We start from the raw sequence: 12745 nt of genomic DNA, 5'->3' as shown, positions 1-12745 counted from the left end.
TAAGCCCAGACAGGCTGGTGCTGGCTTCACAACTCCCTGCTCTGTCCCCCTGCTACCGTGATGGATCCCAATGTGGTTTCTCTAATGATCAGCCTTCAGGGTGAGTTTTCACTAGCTATTTTGTTTCATTTCCATAAGAGCGGTGCTTCTAGTCTGCCATCTTGGCCCAATCCCCTTCGAGATTTTTATTTTGAAAAGGTAAATCATCAATTTAATTTCACTGGATGTTTCATATAAAGACACTACCTTCAAAAACTAATTATATTTGCAAAGCAAAAGAAGAATAAAAACAGTATGTGTAATCATCATTTAAGCTCTGAATTTCAGAATTTTTAAGTCTCAAAAACAGGAACATTTTTAGTAATATATTAGGTCAAATCTAAATTGACTAAAATTATCTAACTGAATTCCTAGCCTAAGCAAAAGTCTCATGAATCCATTTTATTTCTTTTTATACTTTATGTTGCCTTTTTGTAAGAAAACAATTTATAGCAATCCCAGAATTTTATTTAAGAGGGTATTGTTTTAGTTAGGGGTCTCCAGAGAGACAGAAACAATAGAACACATATAGAGAGAGAGATGAGGGGATTGATTTTAGGAATTGGCTCATGTGGTTATAAAAATCAAGAATTTCCGTGATCCGCCACCTGCAAGCTAGAGAAACAGGAAAGCAGGAAGTATAATTCAGTCCCAGTCCAAAGACCTGAGGATTGGTGATGGAGCCTATGGGCTGCCAATGGTGTAAGTCCCACTCTGAGTCCAAAAGCCCCAGAATCAGGAATGCTGACGTCTAAGGGCAGGAGAAGACAGATGCATCCATTCAAGCAAAGAAAGCAAATTTGCCTTTCCTCTACCTTTTTGTTCTATTCTGTCCCTCAATAAATTGGATAATGCCTGCCGCTCTGTTCTTGCTTGCTGCCTACTTTATCCATGGAAGCCCACAGCAAATTAATTATTTTAAATTAACTATTTTAAATTTCCATTCTGATAATTCCAACATTTCTGCCATGTCTGATTCTGATGCTTGCTCGTCTCTTCAAATTGGTTTTTTGCCTTTTAGTAACTTTTTGCCTAGTAATTTTTTCTTGATAGCCAGATATAATGTACTGGGTAAAAAGAACTGCTGTAAACAATAGGTCTTTAGTAATGTGATGGTAAGTTATAGGGGGAGTGGTCTATAGTTCTATACAGTCATGCATTGCATAATGACATTCTGGTCAATGACAGACTGCATATATGGCAGTGGTCCCATAAGATTGCTAAGATGACAATACCATATATTTATTGTACCTTTTCTATGTTTAGATGTGTTTAGCTATACAAATATTTACCATTGTGTTACAGTTACGTACAGTGTTGAGTACAGTAAAATGCTATACAGTCTTGTAGCCTAAGAGTAATAGTTTACACCACATGGTTTAGGACTATAATAGGCTATACTATCTACGTACATGTAAGTACACTCTATAATCACCTAACAATGTATTTCTCAGAACATATTCCCATTAAGAAGAGACTTATGACAATCATTATTTCTGACATTTAGTGAGCTTGTGCCTTGAGACTATGAACTTTACAAGTGTTCCTCAACTTTGTTCTACACCCTGCTTTAGGTGGGGTAGGATGGCTAGGGTGGGCTGAAGTTGGGTACTTCCCTTCTAACAGGTGAGTTAGTCTCTGATAAAACTCCAGCAGGCTAGGCTCTGAGTAACTAGTTTCTCCTGAGGGCAGACCTTATTAAAAAGAACAGAGTGCTCTGGCACATTTTAAAACAGTTTATTTTATTTTCCTCCTTCCAAAAGCATGAGGGAATTTTTCTACAATGTTTAAGGTAAGATCTTGGTTCATTTCCCAGATATAAAACTCATAAAGAAGCATGGCTCCCAGGTGAATGTATCCCCCTGGAGATTTTAGCTCTCAGATGTGCCCACACTTAGCAATTTGTTCATTAAAGTTCAGGTTTTCCTGCTCCAGCACTGTTTCTTGTGCAGGTTTTTGCCTCATTGTGTTGTGATTCTCTGTATCCACCTGTCTTTTGCTCCAATTTGAGGGGCAACAGTTTGCCCCATGACATCACTTCTCTCAGGGATCTAGAAGAATTGTCAATTTTTCAGTTTGTTCTTGTTTTCACTAATTAGGATGGAGTGGTTGATTCTAAGCTTCTTACATGAGAAACCAGAAACTATAAGTCACATCCATTTACTTTTAATTTACATGTGTCTTTATATTTAAAAGGTTTCTTGTAGACAACATATAGTTGGTTATTGTGTTTTGATCCACTCTGACAATCTCTTTTTGTTGTGTTTAAGCCTTTGATATTTAAAGTTATTATCTATAAAGCTGGATTAATATCTACTATGTTTGTTACTATACACTTATTTTAAATAAAAAAATTTAGGATTAGCCCTAAGAAAACAGTCACAAGTAAGATTTTGGCACATGACTAATATAAACCAATTTTGAGTTAAATTCTAAGGAATAGAGGCTTTTCCATTTCTAGACAAAGTGTTTTCCTAAGCCTATGCAATATATCTGTAAGTAACGCCATACAACAAATGGTGTCTTGTTACATTCTGGATGATACAAAAGGTTATGTCTTTCATCCTGAGAAAGAAATGCTCTGTGTTCAAGGTCTGGGTCTAAAACAGATTTTGTAGTATGTGACCTAGGGCTGCAGTAAAGATAGACAGCAATGAAGGCAAAATACCTAATGCATATGTGTCTACAAATGGATGGACTAACAGATTTAACATAAGCAACACAATAGTAAATCAATTTAATGCCCTTTATTTTCTGATGAGTGCCAAGTCACTTACTACATAAATTACAACAATACCAAGTTTTCAGTTAATTGTTTTCTTAAAGGATCACAGATCAGATGGCTAAACAACAAACATGTATTTCTCACAATTCTGGAGGCTGGAAAGTTCAAGATCAAGATGTAAGTAGATTCAGTTCTGTTGAGGGCCTGCTTCTTGGTCTGCAGATGGCCGTCTTCCCATTGTATCATCCAGTGGTAGTGAGCAGAGATTGGAGAGCGAGCTCTCTTGTATCTCAGCTAAAGTCACTAATTACATCCAAGGAACTCCACCCTAATGACTTATCATCTCCTAATACCATCACATTGAGGGTTAGAAATCCAGTGTAAAAATTTTGGAGGAGAGGGCACAAACATCCAGTCTACAGCAGTGACTTGTAATCTCAGAAGTCTTCTTACATAACCAAATTGTTGTTCAGATGTTCAGAATTGACTTGAGTCCTTTGTGATTTATTAACCATTAATTTAAAATTCAGTTAACTTGGGGATGTATTGAAAACTTGACAATGTGAAACTAATTTTACTATATATTAACTTTAACTACTAAAAAAACACTACCGTTAATTAAGTCACCACCCAATCCCAATCACTTTTCATACATTATCTCATTTAATCCTCAAAACAACTAGAGGTATTCATTTTTACTCTGATTTTGCCAAAAATAAAGTTAAAGCTCAGATATGTGACATAACTTAAGGTCATTCAGTTAGAAAACAGCAGAGCTAATATTTGAGTTCAATTCTGTTTGGCTCCAAGATAAAAAATTTTTCCATTTCGTAGTGTAAGCTCAAATATATCTCTCCTTGCAAAGGGATAAATACCACATAATCAGACTTGAAAGTTTTCCACGGTGTTATTCTGAGTGATTTTGATGCATTTGAGTTTGCATTTCTTCAAGTTTCTCATAAAAAGTTTGACTCAATTGTTTAAATGCCAGGACTACATTGTCATGCTCATTTTCACATAGTTCACTCAAGGAATCACTGCATAAATGATAATAATAATAAAAATAATAATAAGCCCACATTTTGATAACAAGTAATATTATTAAAATGTTAGCAGAAGTAATTCCCCCCAAAACCTATCAGATGTAAATATGGAGAAAAAGTATGCAGAATATTAACAAAATGCACAGTTATCTTTCTTATAAAATCTTTACAACATACATCATGTATCTTGAGAAAAATAAAGATATATACCTTCACACAGTTTTTTTTTTCTTTTTTTTTTTTTTTTTGAGACAGAGTCTCGCTCTGTTGCCCAGGCTGGAGTGCAGTGGCGTGATCTGATCTCAGCTCACTGCAACCTCTGCCTCCTGGGTTCAAGCAATTTCTGCCTCTGCCTCCCAAGTAGCTGGAATTACAGGCACCCGGCTAATTTTTATATTTTTAGTAGCGATGGGGTTTCACCATCTTGGCCAGGCTGGTCTTGAACTCCTGACCTTGTGATCCACCTACCTTGGCCTCCCAAAGTGCTGGGATTTCCGGTGTGGGCCACCGTGTCTGGCCACAGTTCCTCTTTATATTACACCTAAACTTGCTCTGTGAGTATTGTAAGACTACAGAATTCCATATTCTTGGACCCTAGAGGTGTTATTCAACTTCTTTTCTTCTCTCTACGCATCTCATGAAAGCCATATGGACTTCCTAATATTGGACCAATTATTCTAAAAAACCCACAGACACCCAATTCAGTGAAAAAAAATTCCATCCCTATCCATATATCTTAGGATAGAAGCTAGGGTGAATGAGAGGAGACACAGAAAAGTGAGTCTCTCAGCTACCTGACATGCTATTCGAGCACCGAAATCAATTGTGATTTGACATTTTGCCATCCTTTTTGTCTTCATGCTCCACCTTACTGACTCTTGAGCAGAGTTTCAGTTTTTTACTAGTCCTCAGTGGCTGAGTATTAGGAATGATCACATCTTTTTCTCTAAGTCTGAAATTCCTCCAGAGTTTCAAACCTATTGCTCTCTCTGACAGCTCAATGTTTCCCCCGGATGTCTTATAGATAACACATGTGACATTTTAAATTCCAACTCGTACTTTTTTATTGTCAGTTCCCAAGTCATCATCATGTATTCCTTACTTTCATTAACATTATAATTAACCAAATTAGAAACCCAATTTGTCATAATATCTCTTTCCCCATTGCATGAGTTCCTCCTCTTAAATATGTCTCCAATTCTCATCATTCATTTCTGCCACCACTGTCTAATTCAAGCCTTCATTTTCTCTCACCTGGAATATGGGTATAGCCTCCAGCTTTAGCTCCCTGTTTTCATTTTCTCTACCTCTTGAGTTAATCTCTATACTCTGCCAGAATAATATCTCTAAAACATAGATCTATGTCATACTCATCCTTAGAAACTCCCCTGCCTCACCTTTGTCTACCATTTTAAATCCATACTTCATCGCATAACAAATAAGACCCTTCGTATATACAACCAAATTCCTATCAAAGACTCCACACTCACTTCTCGGCATTTTCCCTGATCCCTGTCACAACCTCCACATTCTGTACTTCACCATCATTAGCTGGGGGCCTATCCCTGAATACATTAGGACCTTTAAGATTTCTGTACATTTGGATACACTATTCTCCCTGCTTAAAATCTGACTACCCTAATTATTCTACTTAATTATCCTAATTAACTAGAATTATATTTAGTATAATTAATCTACTTAATGAATTTTGCCTTCTCCTTTAAGACCTGATTGGAAATTACATCTTCTATAATGCTTTTTCTGATTATAGTAGCATTAATCATAAAGTTATTTATGCTATCTTAGTATTTTGTGTGTAACTCAATCATAGCACTTACCACATACAACTGTCTACAAGAAAGTTTCTCCCATGACACTGAAGTGCCTGGAACAGTGCCTCTAACACAGTAAGACCTTGATACTTTTATAATTGAAAAATGAATGAAGGAATTATTTTTCCTGTTTAAACTCTTGAGATATGTTTAAAATCTCCAAAGTTTCTCAGGCTGCTCAAAGAGGTTGTAGCTCTGATAGCTATAAGCCACTTAGGGCCATCCTAAGACTTTTACTCTTTGTAGAAAGCTTCCGAAAGGGTCAGGCTCGGCTCAGACCAAGGAAAACCACAAATGTGTCCTCACTAACAAGGAACTCTAAATATTCTCCTTCCAAAACTGAATTTATGTGAAAAACCACATACACTTGATAAAGAAGTAAGGACTAGAGATAAGGAAAATGGAGCTAGACAAAAACTTTATGACTAATGGAGCACAGAGAAAGGAGTGCTCACAAAGAGTTCATATTTGCTTGGGTCTCTGTTGAGCATTGGGCAGATGAACACAGGAAAATCAACAGGAGATGTCAGGGTCTGGGAAAGGCACCGAGTATGAGAAAGACTTAAGTGCTTTGAAGTGGATATAAACCAGAGACCTACTGAAGTTATTTATCTGACTCAGTGTGACTGCTCAGCACTGGTAGAACTTGAGTACAGTGAGGCATGGAGATTTATGAAGTCATGAGGAAGTGCCTTCCAGGCTCTGATCTGAATGAAATTCAATTACAAATGGATTTGAGATGAATCTTAATACAAAAACCAGTATGACAGTGTCCTGAGGAATGGGTCTACAGAGCTTTGGACAGCTGAGTTGTAGAGAACCTGGGAGGCTCAATGTGCTCCTTTATGAGAACCTCAGAGTGCTCCTTCATGAGAACCATAAACTTACACAAAGGAAGAGCTATATGTTTGCTAAACTACCATTAAATAATTGAGAAAATCAAATTCAGCATGAAACATACCTGATAGCCTGAATGTTGAACGCAAAATCTTTCAAACACTTTAAAAGCTGCCCCATACGCATCCTAAAGAGAACAACATTTCTTAATTAAAAAGTATAAAAACATAAACATAAAAGAATTAACTCAAACTTTAATAGTGGTCTGTCCATGGCAGTTAATTTATCTGCCAAATACATTCCCAGTTAAGACTTCATTCTATTGTATTAATCATAATGAAATTGAGAGGCATAGGTAAAAACCACAAAAAAAATTGTTAAACAGATAATTTGACCATCGTCAAAGGGGGAGGGTGAAACATAAAAGTAAAGCTTAGAAGGGTCAATGAGGACTAGAGATTAAGGTGAAAATAAAACAAGTTGATAGACTAATGTTATTTCTACTAGACTAATGTTATTTCTACTTACTTCTTCTACTTTCTTAGTTCTATTTCTACTTTCTTAGTTCTTCATAACTAAGAACTAGACCTAAGAAAAACAGATGTAGCTCAAGATTTGTCAAGGATGGCAGAACACTGAGCAAGATGGAAAGCGAGAGTTGCCTGGTGCTCATCTCCCCCATAGAAAGGAACCAAAACAACAAATAAACAATTCTATTTCAACTGGAGTGACTCGGTATGCTGGAGGGCACCAGGGGAGCACCAAAATCCCTGCGGAGCACAGGAGCCCAAGATAGCATCATAGAGGCTATGGAGCGAGGCACCCTGTCTCTGCCACACTGTCTCCTACCAGGAATGACTGGGAGTCAGGGTGGCTTCTTCTTAACAGGAAAATGGTATGCTAAAGACTTCCAGGGGTTTCCACAGCCATCACAGATGCCAGAAGTTTTTGCTACAAGACAGTCTCCCAGTCCTCACACGCCCGGAATCTATTTTGGAGAGTTGCCACAAGTTTAAGTAGCTACGTTGCCTCCGAGTAAGACCCCACATTGTGTATGCCCTCCTTCATGACCTAAGCAGCTATGGCATGATGACATTTTGAAGGCCAGTAGCCACTCTCTCTCTCCATCCCTGAAGCCGCACCATCATTTCAAATTCAAAGCTATGTGCCAGCCCACAACCCACTGGGGAAAAGGCAGACATGCACAGCAAGAAAGCCACTGAACAGGTGGCCAGGTCACTACATCAGTGCATACTCATGCTGCATACCCAGAAAAACTACCATGCCTGCACCAACCCATGCTAAGCCTGGCACCAGGACAGAGGTGCCCCCCCCCCACTCCTGGAAAGACTGCTGCATGCCAGCCAGCCCAGCATGCATGTACATGTGCCTGGCCTGACAGCCAGTTCAGCAGAGGCCTCGCCTTCCCAGGGACACTGCCACACAGCCAGCAGGCCCACTACACATGCACTTGGCCCAATATTCAGTTCAGCAGCAGCCTGACCTCCCCATAGACACTACACACAACTAGCCAGCCCACACATGCCTGCACTCAAACCAACAGCAGTCCAACAGTGGTCCTACCTCCCCTGCAGAGACACTACTGCACAGCTGGCTGGCTCACTGCACCCACAGATACCCAGCTCAAGAGCCAGCCTGGTGACAGCCTCACTTGTCTGAAGAGTTCACCATACAGCCTGCTGGCACACTGAACCAAGACATGCCTGCCCCAAGTAACCAGCTCAGTGCCCCCTCCCCCAGCAAAACTACACCGCCAACATCTGTAGCCTATCCTCCTGTAGATATCATACGAAAGAACCAAAGAAATATTGGAGCTAAAGAATTCAATGCATTAAATTTAAAAACGAATGTGAGCTTTAGCAACAGACTAAATCAAGCTAAAGAAATAATTTCCGAACTTGAAGAATGGTCTTTTGAAATAAACAATCAAAGAGGGAAAAAGAATGAAAAGGAATTAAGAAACCCTATAGGATTTATGGGATACCATTAAATGAACAAATATTCACCTTATAGGGGCACCAGAGGGAGAAGTAGAGAAATATTTTGTTATTATTAACAAAATAATAGCTGAAAACTTCCCATGTCTTGGGAGATATATGCATCTAAGAAGCTCAAAAGTCCCCAGTTAGTTTCAACCCACAAAGATACACTCTGAGGCATATTATAACCAAACTGTCAAAAGTCAAAGACAAAGAATTCTAAATGCTGCAGAGAAAAGCATCAAGTCACATATAAGGGAATCCTCATGAGACTATCAGCAGATTTTCCAGCAGAAACCTCACAGGCCAGGAAAGAATGAAATGATATATTCAAAGTACTGAAAGAAAAAGAAAAGTCAGTCAAGAATACTATATCCAGGAAAGCTACCCTTCAGAAATGAAGGAGACATAAAGATCTTCCCAGACAAGCAAAAGCTGAGGAAATTTATCACCACTAGTTTAGGCTTACAAAAAATTATTAAAGGAATGCTACAACTAAAAATGAAAGAATGATCATTACTATCACAAAAATATTTGAAAGATTAAAACTCATCAATAGAAGTAAATTCATAATCAAATTCAGAATAACCCTATGTTGTCTGGGTGCTATGGAAATCCTTCAATTCTCTAGTCCGAAAGCTTTAAGTCAAAATGGTCAAAAAACAATAACAGCTACAATTAATGACTAAGGAATATACAATAGATAAAGATGTAAATTAAGTCAACAAAAACAGAATATATTGTGGGGAAGCAAGAAAATCTAAAATATTTTTATGTGACCAAAGTTAAGCTGTTATCAGCATAAAACAGTCTATTACAACTACAAGACTCTTTATGTTAGCACGTGATAACCACAAAGAAAGAATTTAGAGCAGGCACGCAAATAAGATACAAGAAGGAAATAAAACTTAGCACCACAGAAAACCACCAAACCACACACATAAGCAACAACAGAAGAATAAAGGAATAAATAATCTACAAAACAACCAGAAAACAATGAACAAAATGGCAGATGTAAGTTCTTACCTACTTATAATTACCTTGAAAATAAATAGATTAAAGTCTCCAGTTAAAAGATACAGAGTGAATGGATTTTATTTTAAAGGTAACACAGTAAAACCCTGTCTGTACAAAAAAGAAAAATAAAAAATTAGCCAGGTTTGGTGGTGCGCACCTGTAGGCCTAGCTACTCAGGAGGCTGAGCTGGGAGGACTGAATGAACCCAGGAGTTTGAGACTGCAGTGAGCTATGGTTGTGCCACTGTACTCCAGCCCCGGTGACAGAGAGAGACCCCATCCCTTAAAAAACTAACTCAACTATATGATTGTATGCTGACTACTAGAGAATCACCTCACCATTAAAGACAAGCACAGACTGAAAGTGAAGGAAGGGACAAAGATATCCCATGCAAATAGAAATCAAAACTGATCAGGAGTAGCAATACTTATATCAGATAAAATAAACTATAAGACAACAACTATAAAAAGGACAAATAAAGTCATTATATAATGATAAAAGAATCAATTCAACAAGAGGTTATAGTATTGTAATTCTATATACCAACACATCCACATACATAAAGCAAATATTATTAGATCTAAAAGGAGAGATAAAATTCAGTATAATAATATTAGGGACTTCAACATCCCACTTTCAACAATGAATGGGTCATCCAGGCAAAAAAAAATTAACAAGGAATCATCAGAATTAAACTGCACCATAGACCAAATTGACCTAATAGCCTTTTTTTAGAAACAGGGTCTTGCTATGATGCCCAGGCTAGTCTTGAATTCCTGACCTCAAGTGATCATCCCACCTCAACCTCCCAAAGTGCTGGGATTACAGGTGTTGGCCACTGTGCCTGGCTGATTTTTTTTTTTAACAGAATATTCTATCCAACAGCTTCAGAAGACACATTTTTCTCAACTGTACACGGAATATTCTCTTGGATAGATCATATGTTTGATCACAAAACAAGTCTGAGCAAATTTAAGAAAACAGAGATCATATCAAGTAACTTTTCTAAGTAAATGATATAAAACTAGAAATCAGCAACAAGAAAAACTCTGGAAAATTTACAAATACATGGAAATTAAACAATTACTCCTAAAAAAAAAAAAAAACCAACAGGTCAATAAACAAGGTAAAAAGGAAATTTAAAAATTTCTTAAGACAAATGAGAATGGAAACACATTATAACGAAACTTACGGAACATAGAAAAAGCCGTTTTAAAATGGAATTTATAGCAATAAAGGCCTAAATCAAAAAAGAAGAAAGATTTTTACTAAACAATCAAACGATGCACCTCAAGAAACTTAATATACAAGAACAAACTAAACCCAATACTGGTAGAAGGACAGAATAAAGCTTAATGCAGAAGTAAACAAAATAGAGGCTAAAAGCGCAATTTGAAAGGTCAACAAAATGAAGATGATTTTGAAAAGATAAAGAAAATTGGTAAACCATTAGCGAGACTAAGAAAAAAAGAGGGAAGACTAAAATAAATAAAATTACATATTCAAAAGGAGACATTACAACAGTTCCACAGAAGTACAAAAAATAATAAGATACTATTATGAACAACTATATATCAAAAAATTTGATAACATGGAAGAAATGCCTAAGTTCCTGGACATATACAACCTCCCAAAATTAAATAAAGAAGAAATAGAAAATCTAAACACAGCAGTAATGAGAGAGGAAATTGAACTAGTAATCATAAATTTTTCATCAGAAAAAAAAAAAAAAAAAAAAGGCCAGGACTTCATGGCTTCACTGCTGAATTCTACCAAACATTTAAAGAAGACTAATACCAATCCTGTTCAAACTATTAAGGGAATTTAAGAGGAGGGACTACTTCCAATTTTTTTTTATGAGACCAATATTATTCTGACTCTCAAACTAGACAAGGATACAACAACAACAAAAATTATAGGCCAGTCTCTCTGATAAACACAAATCCAAAAATTCTCAACAAGATACTAGCAAACCAAATTCAAAAGCACATTAAAAATGTTATTCAATAAGATCAAAGGGGATTTATCCTGGGAATGCAAGGATAGTGCAAGATATGCAAATCAATAAATGAGATAAATCACATTAACAGAAAAACAAAAACCATATGATCATTCAATAGATACAGAAAAAGCATTTGACAAAATTCAAAACATCCCTTCATAATAAAAACTCTTAACAAATTAGGTATAGAAGATATGTACCTCAACACAATAAAAAGTCATATATGACAAATCCATAGCTAACATCATATGATCAGGAACAAGACAAGGATGCCAACTTTCGCCATTTTTATTCAACAAAGTACCGGTAGTCCTAGCCAGGGCAACCAGACAAGAGAATAAATAAATAAAAGACATCCAAATTGGAAAGGAAAAAGTCAGATTGTCCCTGTTTTCAGACAAGATCTTATATATAGGAAACCCTAAAGACTTAGTGAAAAGCTGTTAGAATTGATCAATAAAAAATACAAATTTGCAGGATACAAATTAATATACAAAAATCAGCAGTATTTCTATGCAATAATAGCAAACTGAAAATAAAAATTTTTAAAACAAATTCATTTACAATAGCTACAAAAATTAGATAATAAATAAACAAGAAGGTAAAAGATCTCTACACTGAAAACTGTAAACCACTAATGAAAGAAATTAAAGAGGACACTAAGAAATGAAAAGATACTCCATGTTCATGGAATGAAAAAATTAGTATTGTTAAAATGGCCACACTACCCAAAATGATCTATAAATTTAATACAGTCTCCATTAAAATACCAATGATATTCTTTACAAAAATAGGAAAAAAATCCTAAAATTTGTAGGAAATCACAAAAAGTCCCAAATATGCAAAGCAATCCTCAGCAAAACGAATGCAGCTAGAGGCATCACACTACCTGACTTCAAGACACTATATACTACAAGCTATCATAACCAATAGTATGATTCTATCATAAAAACCACATACTTTGACCAATGAAACAATAGAAAACCCAGAAATAAATCTACATGTTTACAGCCAACTGATTTTTTATAAATTAACTTTTCCCTCATGTGTGCCAAGAACACACATGAGGGAGAAGGGAATATGTGTTTAATATGTTATGCCATTATATGTTAATATATTATATGCTATTATATATGTGTTTAATAGGTTATGCTAATATGTTATATGTTAATGTTAATAACATATTAAATATAATAGCATATTGCTATTATATTATAATAGCATAATTATATATATTATTTTAATATTTT

The 12745-nt window shown here is 36.1% G+C and overlaps 1 protein-coding gene across 2 annotated transcripts in view; it reads right to left on the bottom strand.

Annotated features, from left to right (window-relative positions):
* Positions 1-2769: 2769 nt before the first annotated feature.
* DDX60L (DExD/H-box 60 like) overlaps positions 2770-12745 on the bottom strand; it is a 112913-nt gene continuing 102937 nt past the window's right edge. For both annotated transcript variants that reach the window (XM_023228720.2, XM_023228724.2), the window contains 2 exons: positions 6601-6663; positions 2770-3801 (listed from right to left, as the gene is read on the bottom strand). In XM_023228720.2, coding sequence (XP_023084488.2) covers positions 3672-3801; positions 6601-6663 — 193 coding nt within the window. In that variant the 3' untranslated portion in view covers positions 2770-3671. The remainder of the gene's footprint in view (positions 3802-6600; positions 6664-12745) is intronic.

Source organism: Piliocolobus tephrosceles, chromosome 3, assembly GCF_002776525.5.
Source record: "Piliocolobus tephrosceles isolate RC106 chromosome 3, ASM277652v3, whole genome shotgun sequence".
Lineage (NCBI taxonomy): Eukaryota > Metazoa > Chordata > Mammalia > Primates > Cercopithecidae > Piliocolobus > Piliocolobus tephrosceles.
This window is presented reverse-complemented; position numbering and strand designations above follow the sequence as displayed.